Below are 25,143 nucleotides of genomic sequence, written 5' to 3'. Positions count from 1 at the left end.
GTGACTGATCAGTTCATCTCATTAGAACTACAATATTTTGCTAAACCACTGAGCAGCTGAAGACATATTATAAAACAGTAAATTAACATGCATCAAAATCAAAAATATGTTCTTGTTTGGCGAATCACATAGGACTGCCATCAAGAGCATTTTACGCCTATGGCTGGACTTAATTTCTATATCAATATTGGCAAATTACAAATAGAAGAACAAGATTGTAGGCTTTTTGCAATAGACACACGTATTTCTGTTCTTTTTGTACAGCACCTAGCAAATGGCATCTGTTTGATGACAGTCCGAGGCACTACAGTACCACAAACAAATAATAACTAGGAATGTGACTTTAAAAATCAGGATATTTCCAAAAACAACAGTAAGGGAGAACTGAGTTCAATCACATGAAGACAATCAATAGAAAGTACTTAAGTTGGAAAAATTAATCAAGCTTTTTCTTTCTCTCTTAGGCAATGGGTAAGTAAGCAGGGTAAACTGTATACAGTTCTTTTCTCTCCACTCACCTCAAATAAATATTTTTTTTACCTCATCTGGATATACCTCAGTGATATATTGCCCCTGAGCTACCATCCTTCCTTCAGCTCCTCCCTCCACTTCCTTTGCCTGCACCTTGACCTTCAAAACCTTTAGAGGCCTAGGACACTGCTACATCAGTGTTATCATTTGCATCCATGGGCTCATCCACACTCATCCGTGGCTAATGCAGCGCCGAAAGTCCAGAAAAAAGCACCGCAGAGCTGGAGATAAAGCATTCTTGGCTGAAGGAGCTCAGCTGTGAAAGAAAATTCCAGTGAAGATCAGAACAATACAGAATCTCATCACCCTCGGGCAATTCTTAAAGACTCTCCTCTCTGATAAAGCATTTCTTCCATAATCAACATGAGAATGACAATAAAAATTTCTGTTCCACCTTGTGTTTAGCTGTGACATTCTGAAACAGAGCTCTGTGTAAGCTTGAAAGCTTGACTCTCTCACCAACAGAAGTTCTTCCAATAAAAAATATTACCTCATCCACCTTGTCTCTCTAATAAAAACATTGATATTTACTCTTAACATTTTTTTATTTTTTTTTTAAAGTAGATCTTTCCAATTTCATTGGTATCTGTATACACGTGAGACACAGATTTTAGTGATGTAGGAAAATGTGACGAGGAAAAAAATATCCAAGGCATAGATTAAGTTAAATTGACCCTGTTTAAAAACAAAATGCCTTTAAACCCCCCCCCCCCACCCAATCTGAAACTACTGCTATAACTGAGTTAATTAATATGCATCCATAATTTTTCCTGACATTTTGGGATGCCAAAATATAACAATTCTTTAAAAAAAATAAAAGGAGACTACTTTTCACTTAGAACAGTACATGTCAGCTGAATGCTTTACAAAAGGGGGCATTTAGTCCCATTTTAAAAATGCGGAAAGCAAGGCACAGAATGGTTAAGTGACTTTCTCAATGTTGCAGAGAGATCCAGTGGCAAACTCAGGGATAGAAACTATGTCTAAAAATAACTTTTCATATCTGTATAATTCAATTGATCAGAGCTTTAATATTCACTCAATAATGTATGTAATGTTATTTGCTACAAATTAAATGCTCTCTTTATTGAGAGGCTTACACACAAAACATGATCACATTTTAAAAAACAAACAAACATACTAAAGATCTATTCGTTCCTCACTGTACTTATGGGGCCAGAGTAGTTTTTCCTCAGTGATACACTGTAGTGGTTCCCCTCTCCCCCATTAACTAGTTTAGCAGAGAGTTTTTTTTAAGCTGAGCTTTATTTGTTCTCAGGAAGACTTAGGATCACCATGAGTGTCATGGCTGAAGACTGATCCTGAAAAGCACAGAGTACCCTTAAACTCCATATCAGTATTAACTATGGATGATCAGCACCTCTCAGGATCAGGCCCCTAAGGAACACAGTAGAATAGGACATAAAAAACTCAGTACTGCTGGGATGCAAAACACAAAGTTACAGATCCCTCTAAAGTATATTTTACTTTAAAGTTATCAATATTTAACAAAACTACTTAAAATATAAAGCCAAAACTCAAAAGGTTTCTAATAAAGATAAATCTAATACAAGTTTATTCTGTAAATTTTTTTGTCAAAAACAAGACAAATGTATAGAAACGTCCAAGAAATTTGTTTTTAAAAATGAAGCCAGGCAAATTACAAAGTATTACTCTTTTTAATATCTCTTGGTACTGAATTGTGCTCAATCCAGTCTGTTTAACTGCAGTGTTCCCTCAGTGCAGTCCCATTATTCTATAACCTCTGTGTTTGCTTCATTAACAGTTGCATTAATCACTCTTCTCTTCTCCTTGATAATGTCTGTATTCTGGCTTCAGCTCCCATGTGTTTTTGTGGGTTCCCTTAACATTGTAGATGCCTATTTCTCTTAAAATTTCTTTCAAATATATCTGAAAAGGAACAAAACATTTAAATTACAAAGACAGGCAATTACTGTAGTTCTAACTGAAAACAATGCACATGATCTGCCAACCCACATTTACACTGTTAATAAAAATGATAATGAAACAATCTGACAATTACCAATAATTTCTTTATAAGGTTTAATAGTATAATGGAACTAACTTCTGACACTCTGTGTGATTAGTTGTGCAATAATTGCATTTTGAATGAATGGCTGACAGGTTTTAAATCCCTTGACTACAATACATATTAAAGCAGAATTAGATTTAATAGTCAAAAATGCATCCTTGGAACCGGAGAAGGAACAACTGAGTCACAACTAAGACAGTTCTTCAGTTGGCCTCATTGTTTAGTTAAGAAGTGCAGCACCTCTAGCGAGCTGAACTAAGGGTCAGAGGTTGGGGCAGTAGGTGCTTGGAGTGTCACAGAAGCAGTATCTTAACATCCCGGGAAGGAGGATTATATATCTGTAGAGCACATGTAAATAAAAAGCATTAACACCCAGAGGTCGGGAGGCAAGAAGGATCCCACAGTATACTGATTTGTTGGGAGATTAGAAAAATCAAAAGGCTGCAAGATGCCGAAGATACTATATGCTTTACAAATTCCAGTGTGAACAATTTTATTTATCTTTCTATTGGACAGTATTACAATGCTACAAAGGAGTCTGAGTGATGAGGTGCCTTCAACTTCAAAGGCCCAGAAATATGGCAGGAGGTCACATGTTCCAATGGTGAGATTCTGAGAGTAGGCGTTCCAGGAGGTGACTTGTAAGCTGTCCCAATCACCTCTACTGATACATTAGGGGCGTAAATAACTGAGGCCAGGTCTACACTACGCGTTTAAACCGATTTTAGCAGCGTTAAACCGATTTGACGCCGCACCCGTCCACACTACGAGGCCCTTTATATCGATATAAAGGGCTCTTTAAATCAGTTTCTGTACTCCTCCCCGACAAGAGGAGTAGCGCTGAAATCGGTATTACCATATCGGATTAGGGTTAGTGTGGCCGCAAATCGACGGTATTGGCCTCCGGGCGGTACCCCACAGTGCACCACTGTGACCGCTCTGGACAGCAATCTGAACTCGGATGCACTGGCCAGGTAGACAGGAAAAGCCCCGCAAACTTTTGAATTGCATTTCTGTTTGGCCAGCATGGAGCTCTGATCAGCACAGGTAGCAATGCAGTCTCCTGAGAATAGAAAAAGAGCTCCAGCATGGACCGCATGGGAGGTACTGGATCTGATCGCTATATGGGGAGAGGATTCAGGGCTAACAGAACTCTGTTCCAAAAGACGAAACGAAAAAATATTTGAAAAAATTTCCAAGGCTATGATGGAAAAAGGCCACACCAGGGACTAAGTGCAGTGCAGAGTGAAAGTTAAGGAGCTCAGACAAGCCTACCAGAAAACCAAAGAAGCAAACGGAAGGTTCGGGTCAGGGCAGAAAACATGCAGCTTCTATGCTGAGTTGCATGCAATTTTAGGGGGCTGCGCCACCACTACCCCACCCCTGCCCGTGGATTCCAAGGTGGGGGTTGTAATCTCAACCATGGCTGAGGATTCTGCGGAGGGGGAAGAGGAGGAGGAGGAGGAGGAGGACGAGGACGACCTTGCAGAGAGCACACAGCACTCCGTTAGCCCCAAGAGCCAGGAGCTTTTTGTGACCCAGACGGAATTACCCTCCCAAGCCACTAGCCCAGACAGTGAAGCCATGGAAGTGACCTCTGATGAGTGTACCTTTGTAAATATAAAACATGGTTTAAAAGCAAACGTTTTTTAATGATTGATTTGCCATGAGGGCTTGGGATGCATTCGCGGCCAGTAAAGTTACTGGAAAAGTTTGTTAACATGTCTGGGGATGGAGCGGAAATCCTCCAGGGACATCTCCATGAAGTGCTCCTGGAGGTACTCCAAAAGCCTTTGCAGAAGGTTTCTGGGCAAGGCAGCCTTGTTTCGTCCACCATGGTAGGACACTTTACCACGCCATGCATGTAGCAAGTAATCGGGTATCACTGCATGACAAAGCATAGCTGCATATGGTCCCGGTGATTGCTGGCATTCAAGAAACATCCGTTCTTTATCTCGCTCTGTTATCCTCAGGAGAGTGATATCGTTCACAGTAACCTAGTTGAAATTCAAGAATTTAAGTAAGGGGACAGAGATGGCCATTCCTACTGGGCTGTTTGCCTGTTGCTTAAAAGAAATCCTTCCTTGCATGTAGCCAAGCGGGGGGAGGGAAATAGCGCTGAGCTTTTTCGCGTTTGGCTATCAGGGATCATCCCTGCTACCAGCCACGAGGTGGGGGGGGAGGGGAAGGGGGTGATTAGCAGTGATCTTCCATGATACCAGCCATGTGGTGGGGGGAGGGGTAAAGCGATCATCCCACAGAATTGGACTGGGGGGGGTGGCTTTTCTGCTGCTGCATGTTAACAGAAAAGAAGCATCACTGAACGGGATTTGCTTGGTTTTTGGGAAAGGAGGGCACTGTGTATATGAAGGCTGCAGAAGCCGAAAGACAATGGCTTACCATGGCTGCATGCAAGCTGAATTCTGATGCCCGGGCCTGCGTCTGTGAGATCTGTAACACCAGAGCCGCAGGCACTCAATATTAAGATGCAAAATGCAACCTTGTAGTGAAATCACATGTGCTATGTAAGGTGAATAGTGTTGTTCACTGAGAGAGTATAACCATTGTTCCGTAAAATGTATCTTTTTAAATACTTCTCTCCCTTTTTTCCCTCTCTCATGCAGCTGCACATTTTTCAAGTCTCCCTACTCCATCCCGAAGGCTCTCTCAGATAAGGCGGAGGAAAAAGAAGACGCGAGATGAAATGTTCTCGGATATCATGGAAGTGACCTGCAATGAAAGAGCTCATCTGAATGAGTGGAAGGACGTGGTATCAAATTACAGGAAAGATGCCAGTGAACGTGAGGATAGGAGGGACGCTCGAGATAAGAGGTGGCGCCAGGAACATCGAGGTGTAGGCAGGAAGATATGTGGTGGTAGGATGCAATGCTGGGGCTGCTGCGTGATCAAACTGACATCCTCCGACGTCTGGTGGAGCTTCAGGAAGAGCAGCGCGGTCACAGAGTGCTGCTGCAGCCCCTGTGTAACCACCCTCACCACTCACCACGTTCCATATCTTCCTCAGCCAGACGTGTAAGAACGCGTGGGGGAAGGCTTCGTGCACCCGCCCACTCCACCCCCGTGGACAGCCCAACCAAAAGGTTGTCATTACATTGAAATGTTTTTAGCGGCCTTTTCCTTCCCTCCTATCCTCCTCCTCCCAAACCACACCAGGGATACCTTGTCATTTCTCTCCCTCTTTTCATAATGACTTTTTAATAAAGAATACATGATTTTTAAACGATAGTGACTTTATTTCCTTAAGCAAGCTGTAATAGAAGGGGGAGGGTGGGTTGCTTACAGGGAATGAGTCAATCAAGGAGGGGCATTCATCAAGGGGAAACAAACACAACAGTTACACCGGACCCTGGCCTGTGATGAAACTCGTATTCAAAGCTTCTCTGATGCACATCGCTTCCTGGTGTGCTCTTTTAATCACCCTGGTGTCTGGCTGCGCGTAATCAGCGGCCAGGTGATTTGCCTCAGCCTCCCATCCCACCATAAAGGTCTCCCCCTTACTCTCACACAGATTGTGGAGCACACAGCAAGCAGCAATAACAAAGGGGACATTGGTTTGGCTGAGGTCTGAGCGAGTCAGTAATGTGAGCCAGCGCACCTTTAAACGGCCAAATGCACATTCTACCACCATTCTGCACTTGCTCAGCCTGTAGTTGAACAGCTCCTGACTACTGTCCAGGCTGCATGTGTATGGCTTCATGAGCCATGGCATGAAGGGGTAGGCTGGGTCACCCAGGATAACTACAGGCATTTCAACATCCCCAATTGTTATTTTCTGGTCTGGGAATAATTCCCTTGCTGCAGCCATTTAAACAGACTAGTGTTCCTGAAGACGCGAGTGTCATGAACCCTTCTTGGCCATCCCACGTGGATGTTGGTGAAACGTCTGTTGTGATCCACCAGTGCTTGCAGCACCATTGAAAAGTACCCCTTGCAGTTTATGTACTGGGTGCCCTGGTGCTCCGGTGCCAAGATAAGGATATGGGTTCCATCTATCGCCTCGCCAGAGTTAGGGAATCCCATTGCTACAAAGCCATCCACTATGACCTGCACGTTTCCCAGAGTCACAACCTTTCGGAGCAGCAGCTTAATGATTGCTTTGGCTACTTGCATCACAGCAGCCCCCACAGTAGATTTTCCCACTCCAAATTGATTCCCGACTGACTGGTAGCTGTCTGGCGTTGCAAGCTTCCAGAGGGCTATTGCCACTCGCTTCTTCACTGTGAGGGCTGCTCTCATCTTGATATTATGGTGTTTTAGGGCAGGGGAAAGCAAGTTACAAAGTTCCATGAAAGTGCCCTTACGCATGCGAAAGTTTCGCAGCCACTGCGAATCGTCCCACACCTGCAAAACTATGCGGTCCCACCAGTCTGTGCTTGTTTCCCGGGCTCAAAATCGGTGTTCAATAGCTAGAACTTGCCCCATTACCAGCAGGCTCTCCAAAGTGCATGGGCCCGCGGTTTGAGAGAATTCTGTGTCCATGTCCTCATCACTCTCGTCGCCGCGCTGCCGTAGCCGCTTCCTCCTCCTCGCCCGGCTTTGCAGGTCCCGGTTCAGCATAGACTGCATGAGAACGTGCGAGGTGTTTACAACGTCCACGACTGCGGTATTGATCTGAGCAGGGTCCATGCTTGCCATGGTATGGCATCTGTACAGTTCACCCAGGAAAAAAGGCATGAAATGGTTGTCTGCTGCTTTCAGGGAGGGAGCGGTGAGGCTGTACCCAGAACCACCCACAACGATTTTTGCCCCATCAGGCACTGGGATCTCAACCCAGAATTCCAAGGGGTGGGGGAGACTGCGGGAACTATGGGATAGCTACCCACAGTGCAACACTCCAGAAATTGACGCTAGCCTCGGACCATGGACGCACACCACTGAATTAATGTGCCTAGTGTGGCCGCATGCACTCGACTTTATACAAGCTGTTTTACAAAACCGGTTTATGTAAAATCGGAACAATCCCATAGTGTAGACGTACCCTGAGAGGGTGAAGAGCTATTTCAGCTAAAGGACACTTGGCACAAGAACAAATGAGTATAAAACTGGCTGCGAACAGATTTAGGCTGGAAATTAGAAGGTTCCTAACCATCAGACAGGTAAGGCTCTGGAATAGCCTCCCAATACAAATTGTGAAGGAAAACACCTTAATTAGTTTTGAGAGAGTAGAACAAATTTATGAGTGCAACTGTATGACCGTGTTGCTTCTGATGGCAAGGGGCAGGGCTTAGCATCCCTGGACCTCATTTGTGGTTTATATCTTATGCTCCTAAAAGCTCATGTTTTAGCCAGCTACCTGTGGGGGTCAAGAAGGGACTCTTCCCCCCCACCCCACATATTCTGGAATTTTTTAATCTTCTTCCTCTGAAGCAGCAGGGATGGCTACAGCTGGAGATGGGCCACTGGATGGGGAGGGCCAGGGCTTTAAGGAGGCATCAAGCATCCTCTCTCAGATGCTTGGCTGGCTGGTTCTTGCTCACATGGTCGTGATCTAAGTGATCGCCATATGTGGGATTGGGAACGAATTTCCGCCCAGGTCAGACTGGCAGTGACCTCAGGGATTTTCCACCTTCCTTTGCAGTGTGTCAGTGCGGCTCATTTGCCAGGATTATCCGGGTATATCTCATTTCCCTGCCATGGCAGAGGCTCAGGAATAGGTGCACCTTGGTCCCTCCTATTCCCTGCCTGTGGCACATAATAGTCTAGTCTATTCTGGGCTGTTATACTTTAGTCTAATTTTGGTTGTTGGGTTTAGCGTTGATGGCCTGTGATATACAGGCAATCAGACTTGATGATCTGGTGGTCCCTTCATGGCCTTAAACTCCATGACTATGACTCAGTCTATTGGCAGTACAATAACTCCTCACTTAAAGTCATCTCAGATAACCATGTTTCATTATTACATTGCTGACTAATTATGGAACGTGCTTGTTTAAAGTTGTGCAATGCTCCCTTCTAAAGTCTTTCGGCAGCTGCCTGCTTTGTCCACTGCTTTCAGGAAGAGCAGCCCGTTGCAGCTAGCTTGTGGGGACTTGGAACCAGGGTGGACCGGCAGCCCCCCTATCAGCTCCCTGCTCCCCTAAGTTCCCTGAGCTGCAGCTGCCCAGCAGGCTATCAATTGCAGGCTATCAATTGCCGACAGTTCAGCTGTCCCTCCCTCCACTGCCACGTGCTGCTCCTGCCCTCTACCTTAGAGCTGCTCCCCAAAACTCCTGCTTGCTGTGCAGGGGGGGAATGAGGGAAGGTAACGTCAGGGTGTCCCCCTCCCCCTGCTCCTGCACCCCGCTTACCCCTTCTCCATATAGAGCAGGGAGGGGACAGACGGAGAGAGACAGAGAGCTTGGGGTAGCAGCTGCTGTCTCAACTTCCTGATCCACTTAAAAAGACAACGCACTTAAGAGAGGGTCAGCTTACTTGAAGGGGCAGCGTGCATCTCTCTCTCTCCCCCACACACGAGGTGTGTGTCTGTCTTTGTCTGCTATGCTGTCTCCCCTCCCTTGTGTTCATGCTGCCTTGGGTGAGAGGCTACATTAACAACGTGTTAACCCTTGAGGGCTCAGCTGGGTGCTAGTTCATCATTTAGTAGCAAGGCATTCCCTGGGAAATATCCCTTCTTCTTCCACCCTCTAACTTCACCACCTCAACCAAGCTTCACAATCATCATAGCTGTGAACAGTATTACACTGTTTGTTTAAAACGTATACTGTGTGTATATATATCTCTATATTATATAGTTTTTTTGTCTGGTGAAAAACATTTCCCTGGAACCTAACCCCCTCATTTACATTAATTCTTATGGGGAAATTGGATTTGCTTAACATCGTTTCGCTTAAAGTCGCATTTTTTCAGGAACATAACTACAACGTTAAACAAGGAGTTACTGTACTGCTCGTTTACTGGATCCTCAGCTGCTTCTGAATGTGCAGATGACATTAGTGACCAACAGTGGTTTTTTCCCATCTGCTCTTAGCCAGAGGTTGCAACCTTTTATTTCAGATTGCTACAGTGATCCTTGATTTTGTCACCTCAAGTTTGTACTTAGTGTCAGTACTCCATAGGATTTGTTAAATATCAACATTCAATACCTCAGAAAGCATCTTAGCCAATTGTTTTAAAATTCCTGGATGAAAGTTATGTGGTCCTGCAGATTTTAAAATGTTTAAACTTTAGTAATTATTTAACATCCTACCTAATTACTGTCAGAATAGTTGTGATAAAAAAAAGGTCATCCCTTTAAGATGTGAGTATATCATCTTGCTTTCTTCCAAATAAAGAACAAGTATGTATTGAAAAATGCTTTCCCTTCATCATTACTTACAATTTTACCAACCCCACCTTCTAACAGACTTATACAATTGTTAGGATTTCATTTGTTCCAGATATTTTCTTTACCATTTATATTATTGCAGTGCCCACAGTCCCCAGTCAGGATCATGGCCCTACTATTCTGGCACTGTACAAACAGAAGTAGATATTGGTCCCTGCCCCAAAGAGCTTACAAGCTGGGTAAAGCTAATCAGGTTTTTGAACGTGAAATAGCTAACAATGATTACATCTAAAGATTAACTACAAAGAAAAAAATTGGGGTTGTTGCTTCTTTTGATTCTTTATAATGTATGTTGGAAAGTTTTGCTGTTTTTGTTTGTTTGTTTGTTAAGGATTAGATATTCAGGTACTGCCTACCCTGGAATACTATAGCAACCACAGTTTGAGAATCACTACCTAAGATTTATAGTGTGAGCATTTTCAAACTCATTCTACAAAATGTATTGATCTGTGTTTGTTAGAACTTTTACAGCTTTTACATCTCTAGTGACACTAAATGATAACATCTGCCTAATCTTTCTCTTACAGACGAGCCCATGGAAAGCAGACATGTTGATACAACAGCCCACCCTCTCATCCTTGTGCAATTTTATCTCCACCCCAAGTTCTACTTGGAGCAGAGACTGAGATGAAAGTATGCAAGAAAGATTTGGCCAACTTTATTTTTTGGCTTTAAGAACCTGGATTCTGATCATTAGTATTCTCCCACATCAAAATTTTACTAAGCATAGTCTCTATCACCAGTTCTGTAAAAATGTTATTCTAATTAGATTTATGTAGGAAAATCATTCTTAAAATGCATTCTGAGGATATTTTAAAATAATTTCCCCTTCATTATGTAATGATTATAAATAAACCTGGATTAATAATCGACCACACATACAAAAGAACTACTTTTTCATTATCCTTTTTAGGTCTTCAATTAAAATTATCATTGGTACAAATGGCAAACAAAGAACACAAGGTTCATTTTGTACTGCATGGATGACTCTTCAGTGTCTGGGTTTTAAGTGCCATAGACATAGAGCACTAACCCCAGCAGGTGGCAGCAATAGATTAAAGGAAACTGAGATGCACATTACTGCGTCTAGTATCAGAGGGGTAGCTGTGTTAGTCTGGATCTGTAAAAGCAGCAAAGAATCCTGTGGCACCTTATAGACTAACAGACTGCGTCTGTGAGTACAGACGAGCTTCCCTCCAAACAATATACAGCTGCTTTCATATTATAAACTAGACAGACTTTTCAGCTTCCCGACTGAGTATTCATACATGATTCTAGGCCATGCAGATCAATTATGTGAGTTTTTTTGTTAAAATGATACTGGTAGCGTGCAGTTCATTTTCAAAAACGTGCATGCCATATGTACAATTTAACAGGAACTGCATGCAAGTACACTGACGCATGCACACATGGAATTAGACATGCATTCATTTTCAACTCTTGTGCACAGGCAACACTGCACTTCATAGCATGGCCTCCCTGTCTTAGTCCCAAGCACTGTCAAGCTATGCTAAGAAGTGCAAAATTGGATCCAGCCTGCGGGACTGCCCCTGGTAGCTAAGTGGCCCCCGGATGGGAATGGGAGGCCGAGGGCGCCACCTGCATTGTCCTTGCCTCCAGACACCGTCCCCCGCAGCTCCTATTGGCCAGGAATGGGGAACTGTGGCCCCCTTCCACACCCCGCACTGTCTCCCGCACCCCAACCCCCTGCCCCAGCCCTGCATACCATTTCCCCACCCAGATGTGGCCCTCGGCCCAAAAAGTTTGCTCAGCCCTGGATTAAGATATATTTATGAAATCAAGGCCAAATTCTACCCTTGAAGATGTGCACAGCTACCACTGAAGTCCATGGGAATTAAGCACAACAAAAGCTATATACCCACCCAACCACATTAAGAAAATATATGTAGGCAGTTATTGGACTGATTTGATTAAGTTACGGCTTAGAAGACAGGTCACACAACTGCAAAATGCTTCTGTGGAAGAGAAAGCATAGCATGAGGAATACAATACTTATAGGCATTTCTCAACAGAATTCAGAGAACTAGGCACTTTATTTTTTTTAGATCAAACAGAAAAGACAGGCTTTTCTGAGAACAAGATTTGATTAATTTTATTTGAACTTTGTGAGGAAATTTAAGGACATTTAGTCCCTGTCTACTCTGGGATTAAACTGTTACCTGAAGCATGGCTTTAAAACTCACTTTAAACATGGTTTAAAGACACTGTGAATAGGATTAAAATTAAAAATAAGTTTAAACAGAATTTAGAAACTGTTAGAGTTTTATTTAAAAAAAAAAAGATGTACTTTTAAAAATGTGTCAATAATTTTTTTAAGTTAGTTTATTTACCTTGTATATGGGTGGATTCTGGAGTGCTAGATAAAATCCCTGCACCCCCAAATCCTGTGAAAACAACAAAGCATTCTCCATATCCAGTGCCAAAAACTGGAGAGCAGGGACTGGGAGCTTTGGGCATGAGTAGAAGTGAGATTTCTTTGCCAATCCTAGCGTCTCTCTCTTTAGTATAACTCAAAGTTATATCAGAAAGTAACAAAGGAAGTCTCTCTTGTGGGAATAGTCAAAACAAGTTCACAAGAATAATGCAAAACAGGACTGACACTGAGGTCATTAGTTTGCTTTTGTTGCACTTCTCTGCTTGAGAAACTTCCCCTTGTTTTCAGCGAGCCCGGGGTCAGACTAGAGAGAAAAAAATAACCGGTAGGGGAACCTATCCCTTTTTCCACAATTGGGGAGGGGGGCAGGAAGGTTGGCAACAGAGGGTAAAAGGTAAACACTTCATAGGAGCGCTGATTCTAAGGTTTCTTTTTATTAGAATAAAAAGGTGTATTTTAAGTATCTTTTAGGTAGCAATGTTCTAACTAACACATTCTAAAAACCACCTTTTATCCCCATCAAGAGAAACTAAGGGAGAGTAGAGCTGCAAGATTATCTCCCTCGATCAAAAACTCACAGACCTCAACTACCCGTAATGTAAACCAACGCTACATTTAAAAGAAAAGCACTTGGATTTTCCTTCAATCTCTATCAAATTTGCACTCTAGCACAAATCCTTAACAGAGACCTCAAATGCTTTCCTATCATTTATATACTATCAGATCAACACATCTGACTGTCACACACTGCATGCTTTTGGGAAGTCATTTTGTCGTAACATTGCTGAGGTTATTGTTAGGATTTTGTATTAGAGTGTAAGGCTAGATGAGGCTGGGCTACATATTGATATTGGGTATCAGTTGGAGATGGGAGCTGAAGACTTCAGGTATGTCGGAGTGTGTTACAGGCACTATGAAGACGAAAAGGAATAAACAAGTCTTTCCCCTTGGCTTAGCTTATTTCAAGGCTTTTAAGGTTCTGGACGGATGGGACGTGTCCTGTCACAGGCTTAGCTATCACAAAATAGTTTTTATTAGCTAAATTCCTAGTTTTTCCTCAAGCTTTGGTGTACCTCAGTGAAAAAGCTCGCCAGAGTCAGGGATAAGAAGTGGTGCCCCCTCTACAACTCAGAGAGAAAATATGTTCAGGCTGTTCACATGTTGACCCTCTGGAAGAGGGAAAGAGACTGTGATATGCCTCAGGGTCGATATAACATTTTATGCCCATTAAAGTTACTGAAAGCAAGTACACCAAGAGCAACCCTGCACATTTAACAGTGACTACATGGACAGCAGCTCTTCCCTCACTGTCTTCTAGGTTGGGATTCACTGTTGTCATCAATGATAAACAGTAAATAGCAAGGACATTTAAAAGAGATGAGATTTGAATCCCTAGTGTCCTTTCCCATTTCAGAGTAATTTCTCCATGGCTATGGGGGTCTCTTTGGAGAAGGGGAGGGAGTGTGCGCAAACCTCTTTATTTTCAGCCTCAGTCAGTAGTTTTTGGCATTCACACTGCGGAAGATTTGTCATCAAATTAAAACGCGATGGGTTCAGCTTGGAACATATTTTATGTTATGGCTAAGAAGTTATAAAATATTCTGTAGACAAACACGATCAATGTATAACTGATATTTAGGAATCAGGACATGAGGAGCAACAATGTTGCCAGAGGACAGGTCTCGGAGTTTTTTAGATTTATTGCAAAAGGGGTACAAAGAAAAGGCAATTCCATAGGGGAAAAACTGCCAAAAGATGCTATTTTTAAATGCTTATTCTCAGTGCATCAATTCACTTTTCACCAAGCCACCACGGAAAAGTCAGACAGTGCTCAAAGCGTATATTCTGTCTTTTGGGTTTTGCCACTTCAAAGAGATTTTTACAAAATAAAGGGTTTAAAGCTTCTGTTAAAACCAAACTCCGTAACACAACCTTACCTAAGGTGCCATCATCACTCCATCATAATGGATCTACTCTACAAAAACTGCTGCTGTTACCTAGAAAATGTAAGTTCTAGGAACAACTCTTCCAACGGCAAAATAGTCTAGTTAAAATTACAAATAAAGCCCATCCCCCACTGGCTCAGGTCCTTCCTCTCAGTCTGAATCCAGAAGGTCATTACAAGCAACTGTTCCCCCATCTCTAAAGGCCTCTCCTGGAGAGTCAGACAAAACTCAAGACTCCACATTATTATTAATGGTTGGAGAGGGTGAAATGATATGGGCTGAAGCAGGGCCGGCTCCAGGCACCAGCTTATCAAGCAGGTGCTTGGGGCGGCCACTCCGGAGCAGGGCGGCACTTTCAGGTATTTGGCGGCAATTCGGTGGAGGGTCCCTCACTCCTGCTCGGAGTAAAGGACCTCCCGCTGAATTGCTGCAGATTGCAACCGAGGCTGCTTATTTGTTTTGTTTTGTTTTTGGCTGCTTGGGGCGGCAAACCCCCTGGAGCCGGCCCTGGGCTGAAGTGTCAAGATTATGCATGTTACAACTTGATCCCCGCTCCTCTCCTTTACACCTAACCTAACTCCATCTCCCAGCTTTCACAATGCCTAGTGGAAATTAGCATCCAGATGGCACAATGAAGTCATTAAAGAGAATTCATCTACTCACTCATATCCTGCACTGGCTTATTATAGCCTAAGCATCCTTTGGATTACTCAGTGCTATTGGGTGCTCAAATAGTCATGGCAACTAAGCCACTCACTTTCATCTGCGAGTGGTCTGAAGACTGCACTGGGCCGAAGATTGCTATTGCACTCTCTCCTGGCCAAGTGATCCACGCCTTTGGTGATCTTCAGGCTGATTAGTGGAACTCATCTCTTGGAATGAAACGATGTGCCCTGAAAAAGCTCCAACTGGAAGAAAATGCTCCCACTTTCTGTCTGCTTACCAACACCGATCATCATGAGTACATCATTCCATTCTCTACCATCAGCACTTGCTCCCCTTTGATTACACAGTCCAATTCAAGGTCTCTGTTCCGATATTCAAAACTCTCCCTGGCTTTGGTTCTGGCTGCCCAAGGGTATGTCCACACAGCGAAAAGATCCACAGCATTGAGTCTCAGAGCCTGGGTCAACTGACTCAAGCTCATGCGTCTCACACTGCAGAGCTTAAAATAGCAGTGTAGACATTTGGGCTTGGATGGAAACTTGCGCTCTGTAACCTGATGAAAGGGCAGGGGCTAGGAGCCCAGGCTCCAGTCTGAGCCTGAACCTCTACTCTGATATTTCTAGCCCTGCAGCATGGGCCTGAGTCAGTTGGCCTGGGCTCAGAGACTTGCTGCCATGGATTTTTTGTTTGTTTGTTTGTTTTTGCTGTGTAGCCTACCCTAAAAGATCACCTCCCCCTCCGTGACCAACACCTCCCAAAACAGCTACATTCCACTGGAACAATTACACTGTTAGATTAGACTGAATGTCTAAGTATTAACACACAAATGAGCATAATAAATATACCAGTCTGCATCTAGAATTCCCATATCACCACAAGTAAGTTTCGTGGGTTTTTTTGTTTTTTGCAGTCTGAAGAAAAATTGTAAGTGATTAGAGATTTAAGGCAATTTCCATAAATATTCTCCCTTTATGAAGAGAATGCCTTGAAAATGCTGAAGCTGAAATAAACAACAAAAGCAAGAGTCTCCTTGGGCAGATACAGAACCATTATAAAGGACATCAATTAATTAACTAGCCGTGTTTCACTGAATACATAGCACTAATTACAAAATTACTTGGCAACAAACAATAAGTAGATAACATTACTGAATCACACCGCTGAGTCTGAAAAAGTAGTCAACTACATCATAATTCAACCAAAGACAACCTTCATTCCACACCCCTAATTGATGTTAAAACTCTATTTTTAGAATCTGGTTGTTATTATTATTAGGGATTCACAGATTTTTGTGGAAGGGGATGCTAGATTATTTTCTGCCCAGGTATGTACATATGTAGATAAGGCAAAAGTGTTCAGATGATCTTAGATGCATGAATTGTGTATCATCAATTCATTTCTCAACTTCAGGCCCAGGATTTAGTTCCTGAGCCTTTGCTTGATGGCTCTGTCCACTTTTAAATCTACAGGGACAGAAGTGAGTGGTGTCTTTTTTAGAGAGACTTCTCTTTGAGCATAACTGCACCTGCAAATGCTCCTGATACCTGGATGGCCTCATCTACCATTTGTCTCAAATGTTCTTAAGGCCAACTGACTATCAGTTTCAAGTTGATTTTTTTCTGTCACACAGTAAGTTTTTCTCAGTGCCTCACATTACACCCATTCCCTGTCCCTCTTCTTTGCTTTTCACATCCTTCTTTATCCCTTTACACTTGCCCTTTGCTTCAGATCTTGATCCCTAATATAAAAGCAATTCTTTTTGAAGTGAAGAAAGTGATAATGAAATTAAACCTTCTCTAAACCCATTGAAACTAGTAGGAGTTGTAGCAGTCTCTTTCCCTGATACATGCATATAAGAGCCTCTGGTCAGAACATAATTAAAAGGGCAATTTCTCCAAGAAACTTGTTGCCCATCTCTTACAGATGATTATAAAAAACTCAAGCATATTCAATATTACGTGCAAGAGTTAATTAATGCAATATGAAAGAAAACAAGCATAGAAAAAAGTCAGAAAATTCCAAAATTTTGAAGTTTTTTTTTTAAACACAATGTTAACTTGGTTACACTGCACATCCTGTATATTTGAAAACTCTCCCAAAATAAAATACAGCACAGTTGTGCAACCTCACCAAGTTAAAGCCTCCAAATACAATATTATCTCAAACTTGTGGCACATTAAATTGAGAAAATTAAGAGCAATTGAAAAGTATGGGAGTGAGAATGCTACTATCAGTGAATGCTACCACTGTCAGCAAAATCTGAAGAGGGCAACAGAAAGAAACAGGAACTTTATTAAAAAGCCAAACTGGAAAACTCTTGTCTAGAGCAATACAGATTATTTGACAAACCAATCCCCATTGACAGAAAAATAAACAGTAATGAGAAGAATGTGATTTCAGTGCAACTTTTGAACTTCCCACTGCTCAGGCTAGAAGGAAGATTACAGAGGCTGCATTGGCAAGGAAGTCTGATGTCCTGGCACAGTATCTTCCAGTGGTTTGGCTGAAAAAACTCAAAATAAACTGAATCACCAGCTACTGCTCATTGCTTTCTGTTCTTCAGCAATATCCACTATTTTAATGTTACCTCATGACATTTATTACATGCACTAAGAGCTATGAAATCAGACATTACTGTACCAATATTGCTCAAATATTCTGCAATTAAAAAGGAGCTCACCTAGTAAACCATTCGCAAGCAAAGTCTTTCAATTTTTTGCTTTGGGAAAAATGCCTCCAAAATTTCAAAGACTGAAGTTACAGCATAAGAAGATCTTACTGCTACTGCATTTTTTAAGGTCTGAGAAGCCTCAATACATTTTTTTAAATGGAGAGTGAAATGTTAGTGTGGCATTACAGTGAAAACATACTTGAGAAGCTGCAGAGTGCATCAACATCTAAGCTCTGTAAAATGTTTTTCAAAACTTATGAGGAATGCAAAAACACTTGAGAACAAGTGGACTAAGCTTAAGTGTTAGAAATAATTATAAATAGTCCTCATTATTAGACATTTATAAATAATACAATTCAAATTAGACATAGTACTCCTATTCTTTAGTGAATATTTTACTGTTTACACACCAGATAAATTCTGTTCTTTGTTATTTATTCAGTTTAAGTCTGGAACAACTCCAACAACTTCTATGGAGTTACTCTATATTTAGATCAGGGTAAAGGAGAGTAGATTTGGCTATTATAATAGTGTAATTTGTACGTGTTTATATTATTTTGAAGTTAAAATATAAAATGTATTAGAATTCACAGGAGACCTGCTCTGTGTTTACAGGACTTCAGAATAAATATAATGTCGGATCCAACATACACCAATGTACTCCTCAAAAGTGTCAGAAGGATGCTATTTAAAATCACACATAAAATACTGGAATTTTTTGCTATTTGATTAACTAAGTTTCTGACTGTTTTGCTAAGTGAATTTTAAACATTAACACCCAGTGAGGTAAGCATCAATAGATTAATTCTAACATAGCTGAAAAAGAATTGGCAAAACCTTTCAGTCAATTCTGAAAATAACCACAGCATTTAGAAACCTAGAGGAAAAATTACATACCAAGAAAGTCTTAAAAGCTATTTTAGAAAATCAAGCAGCGAACACTTAGGCAGAGTTTAATTAACAGCCAACCTTTTTACAATAAGTAGGAAGAGAAAATATCTATTCAACCTGTTGGGGTGTGTGTGTGCGCGCGCGCGCAAAGCAGAGCTGCTATAGCAACAATGAAAACCCAGTGGGTTATAGGAACAGATACTATATTTTTGGAAAAAATGTTTCACACTAGAGATTAATGTCTACGGGCACCGAGAAAATTGGCACATTGGAATGAAAATAGGCCGAAGGGCAGGAAATAAATAGCTGATAGCTGCTAATGGAATTGTTTCCATTTAGAAAATGCTTACTAGAGAAGTACTTAAAGGAAACACAGTTAGAAACTTAGCATGATAATTTTGTGTGGGGGTTAGGTGACATATTGAAAGAACATTTCTAAGTTATCACTGCACTGGATATCATGTGAACAAAGAAGAAGGCAGCCAAGCACAGGCTGTACTATCACCATTAATATTTGGGTGTAGGGGAATCAGCAAACATCCATCAAAAAAGTAAAAAGGAAGAGGCAACTACATATCACGTTCTTCTGAACAGACACTGCAGAACATACTGAGAGGGAAAGGGTTTAACAGCTGTAAAATTTTGGTAGTCTTCAGATAAACTTGCAGGTTCAGCTCAAGGGACCAGGAAAATGTGGTACTGGGTTGGAACAGAATATAAATTTAGGTATATTGCATCATTATTAAGAGTTCCACGGTTAAAAGCAATAGAACCTCACTGAGATTAGAGTCATTAATTAATATAGATCCACCACACTATGAGCTGAATATAATTTCTTTCATGGGAATAAAACAAAAGTGAGAGATATTATTTAAATTGGTGTAGAGCCCAGATTGTGCTATGTGCTTTTCAAATATAGAAGATGACAAAGTCCCTGCTTCCAGTAAGAACAGCCTGAAAAGACGAGGACAAAAAGTGTGACTAAGGGGTACAACACATAAGCAAAGCAATCAGGATGATGATAGGTCACATATTACTGGTACATTTTAATCTTTTTTTTTTTTTTTTTTAAATTGAGAACACATGATTCCCTTCCCCATTCCCTCCACACAACTTAGCCCTCATCTTCCTCCCACACCAACTCTCAGCTTGTGTCCCTACACCCTCCCCCTCCCAACAGATGAAGAGTTTACTTGTACAATAAACAAATGAACAGAGAAATGGATGAATTAATCAGCTTGTTTCTTCTTTGTGTTGCAGAACAAGTGAGCCTTCACATATCTGAATAAGAGAATCATGGCTTTGTGGCCCTGCTGAAGGAGGTCATTCCGTCATGGCAAGGAGGGATAGCTCAGTGGTTTGAGCATTGGCCCAAACCCAGGGTTGTGAGTTCAATCCTTGAGGAGGCCATTTAGGGATCTGGGGCAAAAATCTGTCAGGGGATTGGTCCTGCTTTGAGCAGGGGGTTGGACTAGACGACCTCCTGAGGCCCCTTCCAAACCTGATATTAACATTTAACTAGTTAAAATTTTTAAATAACTATTTACTCACACATCTCCACATTTGATACGTATTAAGTGAGCAAAACTGACATGTGTATTCACACTATTATAATAAGGAATATATGGATCTAAAGGTTTTATGTTATGATTTGGGCCACTATTTCGGTTGTGTATATAACATGGAGTGCTGGAAGGAGCTCAGAAAATTAGCCAGAGCTGCTGCAGTTCCTACTACTGGTCTCCAGGGATTGCTGTTGTGTTCAGCAGGCTATTTACAGTTCTGGGGTGGGGTTGGGGGGTGCACAAGGGAGAGAACCATGGAGTTAAGACAGGCTGAACAGCAGCTCTGCACTTCACGATGCTTTGCTAAGGGTATCCATAAAGACAGAAATCCCAGGGAACTGGAGAAAGAGACAAAATCCCATGGATGCAACTCCTTTTCCACTTCCCCTGCCAGAAATAGCAGGGCATAAAAGGCAGTCTCTCCCCTGCAGAGGGCTGCTGGCACTTGCCAGAAGGCGCAGTTGGGATCTGCCAGGATGGGAAAGGGAAATAGAAAAGAAATCCAAGGGCTGGAGTCTGCTGGAGGGGATATAGAACACAGTGAGATGGTGGAATGTCACTTCATCAAGGGAAAGAAGGGACAGGGCTACTCTCCCAAGGCCCATTTTTGAGTATGTATTTGTGGGTTTCTTTTCATGTTTTATTTTCATCCTAAACAGTCCCACACACAAATGAGGTAGAAAAAAGCCAGAACTTCCCCATCTCCCCCACAAAGTGGAATTTTAAAAGTCTAAATGTTGGCAATAATGAGAATATTTAATATTAAATGTATTTGAGGCCTGAAATTAGGATATTTGACTTTTTTCTACCTATTTACATGGATACATATTCTGATTTCTAGCATTAAAACACAGAAGCCAAACACAGAAGAGATCTATTATTTTACCCATCTCTTTGTCAAGGGAAGATTTAGTCTCTACAATATTTTGTATCTTAAAATTTTGTGCCAACTTACCTCTCTTTACTATAAACACACAATATATATACATTTAAAAGGTATATATTTTTAAGACTATGTATTGTAAGTATAAAAGGTACATTCCTAATATATCAATATATTTTGTAGTGGTCATTACTGAAAAATATGTTACGAAGGCTATTATAAACACATACATACCACAGGCTGTTTGGTTATGTCCACCAAGTCCTTAATGTTGTAATACTGGTGTTTTTCAAAGGCAGAAAAAAGCATGTCCAACACTTGCTGCTTATCAGCCCGAGCTCGTTTTCCATCTTCTTTTTTCTTTTTTTCATACTCAATCTATGAATTAAAATACCTTTTTTAAAAAAGATGTACATGCAACCAGGGCCAGCTCCAGGGCTTTTGCCACTCCAAGCAGCAAAAAAGAAAAAAGAAGCTGCGATCACGATCTGCAGCTTTACTGCTGCTGCTTCAGTCTTCGGCGGCAGTTCAGCGGCTGGTCCTTCACTCCGAGAGAGTGAGGGACCTGCCACTGCTTTGCCGCCAAAGACCTGGACGTGCCGCCCCTCACCGTTGGCCGCCTCAAGCAGCCGCTTGCTGGGCTGGTGCCTGGAGCCGGCCCTGCACGCAACACATTCTCTGGGTATTTCTCTGAACAGAGTACTACTGTATTTAATAATAATAATAAAACATTCTGCAGCTACATCCTGCTTTTCCTCTCCAAAAAATCAACATGTGGAATGATCAATCAATCTTTAGTACCTCTATAACACGCATAAATAATAACCCCACTTCACAAATAAAGGAACAGACACAAAGAGATTAAGTGACTCGTCCAAAGCTAGAGAGAGTTCACATCCCAGTGTCAGAACAGCGATATGAATTCAAAAGTTCGCAGTGTACACCTCTTGACACAGTCAACTTATTTTCATTCTCTGATGCATTTCGGTGATTTATTACACTATAATTATTCTGAAAGCCTGTTTCTTAAATTTGAGAAATCTTCAAAATAGTAGCAAGTCTGCAACATTTGCAAACTGCACCAGTCAATAAAGTGGGTAATAAAATACCATCTTGATTGCCAAGACCTACAGCAGAACAGCTGGACTCCACAGAAACTACAGAATGAGGAAAAAAATCCTGGCAGTCTACTTTTTTGTTTTTGTTTTAAACAGTACCCTGAGACATTTGTATCCAAAGCACTCCACTGAAAATCCAACAGGCAATGAGCTAGGACCTCCTGCAAATACTGAAGAGATATTATGGCTTTCCAACATCTTATAATCCTCAGACTACATGGTGAATTTAATTTCATTCTGTCTAGTACTACCATAGCACTGTCCCACACAAGCAGATTTTTACGTTAGAAGAAAGCAAGCACGATAAAATTAGACACAGTCCAGCTACAAACTCATCTGCGAACAATTACAGGTATCTTCAATTAGGTAATGACAGAACCAAGTGTGGATCCTTTAACTATAAAGCTAACAGAATTAGGGACCCATTAGTTTGATGGAAACTTGTTACGTTGATAGAGAACGTAGAGTTACAGAAGTTTTGTTGTAAGCAGTTTACTCCTTTAACGAGTGGCTTGGGTATCATGAGTAGAATATTTGAAGTCAGTGCTTCCTCCTCCCTCCGAATTTTGCAAACAGCTTCCCCACTAGGGTGACCAGACAGCAAGTGTGAAAAATCAAGACAAAGGGTGAGGGGTAATAGGAGCCTGTATACGAAAAACATCCTTAAATCGGGACTGTCCCTATATAATCTGGACTGCATCTGGCCACCCTATTCCCCACCAACGCAATCAACCAGCTCTGGACTGCACACATTTCTGTGGTGATGCAGGAACCAGAATGGAACTGAGTAAGATTTGCAGGTTACATTTGTACCATAGAGAAACACTATTGTACCTGAGTCCAGGCAGACAGTACAACTGTATATTGAGGAAGGAAAACACAATTTTGGGGCCATTGTCGTGGTGCCTAACATGAAGGGTGGGAATATCTGAGCTGATTGGCCCTTTACTATCTGAGGAGAAGAGTGGAAGAGAAACAGTAAAAGTGCCTGTTGTTTTTGCTAGAAGTATCATAATGTGCTATACTTACTGTCTTACGACTGGAAAGTTCTCTGCATGTCACTGTGGAGGGAACTCTCTTAGAGTCTCAGTCTGCAAAGTCTTAACATCGTGTTTAATGTTCAGCCAGGGTAGGGTTGGACTTCTTAATTTCCTGGGGTTGGGGCAGGGGAAGGTGGGTATACTGAGCACCTAACTTCTTCCCATTGAACTCTGTCTCTCAAGCTCACTTCCCAAATTACTATTGTTGTGCTTTAGGTCGACTGAGCATTATGCACTTGATGCAGAAACACTTGGTGTTGGCAGATCAGACTTTTAAAATGTATTTAATTGTGTGCCCATAACAGTCCCTTCTGGTCTTAAAACTCTATGAATCTGCCACATCCTATCTGAGCCTGATAATCTTATTGTCATGTATACCTATATAATCTGTATCATAGGAGCACCAGAAGGTACCTGTCATGAATGGAGTCCCATCGTGTTAGGTGCTGTACACACACTTAGGAAGACAGATCCCACCCTGAGGAACAGTGAAATTGTTTGTTTGTTTTTTCTGTAGTGACCACTTATGAGTAGTATTCTCTGGAAAGGACTCTTTTGTCATATCAGTTGAGCCAGTATCAAAGGAGAAGATGGCTATCACATAAATAATCGTCTGCTGAAAGTAAGACAGACATGAAGCGAAGCCACACTATTTTAAAAGGTAAAGCCATTGATCTGATGACAATGTTCTATTAGTGATTTTATTTGTGTCATAACTCTCCTACTCAGATCTGAACCTTAGAGTTCAGAACATGAGAAGCTAGCATGAAACCTCCAAACTTAATTACCAGCTTGGATCTGATATCGCTGCCACCAGCCAGAAAATTCCAGTGTCTGGCTCACTCTGGTCTCTCCCAAACCTTCCCTGGGAGACCCCAAGACTCAGATGTCCTGAGTCTCACTACCAAGGGAAATAAACCACTTTCCTTCCCCCTCTTTACCTCCTCCCAGATTTCCCCGCCCTGGGTACTCTAGGATATTCCCTGCTTCAAGTCCTTGAAACACAAGTACCGAGAGATCAAATCTCTCCCTCCCCTCCCCCAGAGAGTATGCAAAGTCAGGCTTAGTAAATCTAACACAAAGAGATTTTTCCCCCTCCCTTCGTTTCTTAGCCTTAACTAGTGAAAAAACTCAAACAGGTCTTAAAAAGAAAGCTTTATATAAAGAGAAAGAAAAAGACATAAAAATGGTCTCTGTATCAAGGTGACAATATACAGGGTCAATTGCTTAAAAGAAAAAAATGAATAAACAGCCTTATCCAAAAAGAATACAATTTAAAACATTCCAGCAACTACACACATGTAAATACAAAAAAACAATATAAACCTATTGTCTTACTATCCTTGTACTTACAACTTGGAAACAGAAGAATAGAAAACTTGGAGATAGAGAGATCACTCCCAGAGCTGAGAGGGTCACCGAACCGAGACAAAGAACAAAGGACTCACACCCAAAACTTCCCTCCACCCAGATTTGAAAAAGTCTTGTTTCCTGATTGGTCCTCTGGTCAGGTGTTTGCAGGTCACTGTTTGTTAACCCTTTATAGGTGAAAGAGACATTAACCCTTAGCTATCTGTTTATGACAATTTGTATTTTGACAAATAACTGACATAAATTCATGTGTTTGGTCTGCTGGAGGTTGTTGCTGTCAAGTGGCAATTGCTCATTGTCCCATTACTTGATAGGTAAAAAGACCTATCCATGGATTTCCTTAACTCTAGCTATAAAATGAAAAGGAGAGCTTCTGGTTTTCTTTTTTTTTAATCTTTATATGTTATCAGCCAATTCTGTTCTCCGTTACACCAGTGCAGGTCTGGAATAATGAGACTGGCTTCCACGGAGTTATTCCAGATTGGCATGTTTGCAAGTAAGAGCAGACTTTGGCATTCTGCAACTAATCTCTTTTTGGTGTTTCTGAAGTGTCCATTATTATTGTGATATCTAAGTGCTGTAATAATACTTTGTGCATATAACACTTTCCATCTGAGGAACTCAAATAGCTTTATAAACATTAATGAATAACATCCCTATAATTATTA

The 25,143-nt window shown here is 41.6% G+C and overlaps 1 protein-coding gene across 2 annotated transcripts in view; it reads right to left on the bottom strand.

The window, feature by feature from the left end:
• Positions 1 to 1,588: 1,588 nt before the first annotated feature.
• GTF2F2 (general transcription factor IIF subunit 2) overlaps positions 1,589 to 25,143 on the bottom strand; it is a 166,842-nt gene continuing 143,287 nt past the window's right edge. For both annotated transcript variants that reach the window (XM_050951319.1, XM_050951329.1), the window contains 2 exons: positions 21,181 to 21,324; positions 1,589 to 2,442 (listed from right to left, as the gene is read on the bottom strand). In XM_050951319.1, the coding sequence (XP_050807276.1) occupies positions 2,323 to 2,442; positions 21,181 to 21,324 (264 nt within the window). In that variant the 3' untranslated portion in view covers positions 1,589 to 2,322. The remainder of the gene's footprint in view (positions 2,443 to 21,180; positions 21,325 to 25,143) is intronic.

This window comes from Gopherus flavomarginatus, chromosome 1 (genome assembly GCF_025201925.1).
Source record: "Gopherus flavomarginatus isolate rGopFla2 chromosome 1, rGopFla2.mat.asm, whole genome shotgun sequence".
In the NCBI taxonomy this organism is placed as follows: domain Eukaryota; kingdom Metazoa; phylum Chordata; order Testudines; family Testudinidae; genus Gopherus; species Gopherus flavomarginatus.
This window is presented reverse-complemented; position numbering and strand designations above follow the sequence as displayed.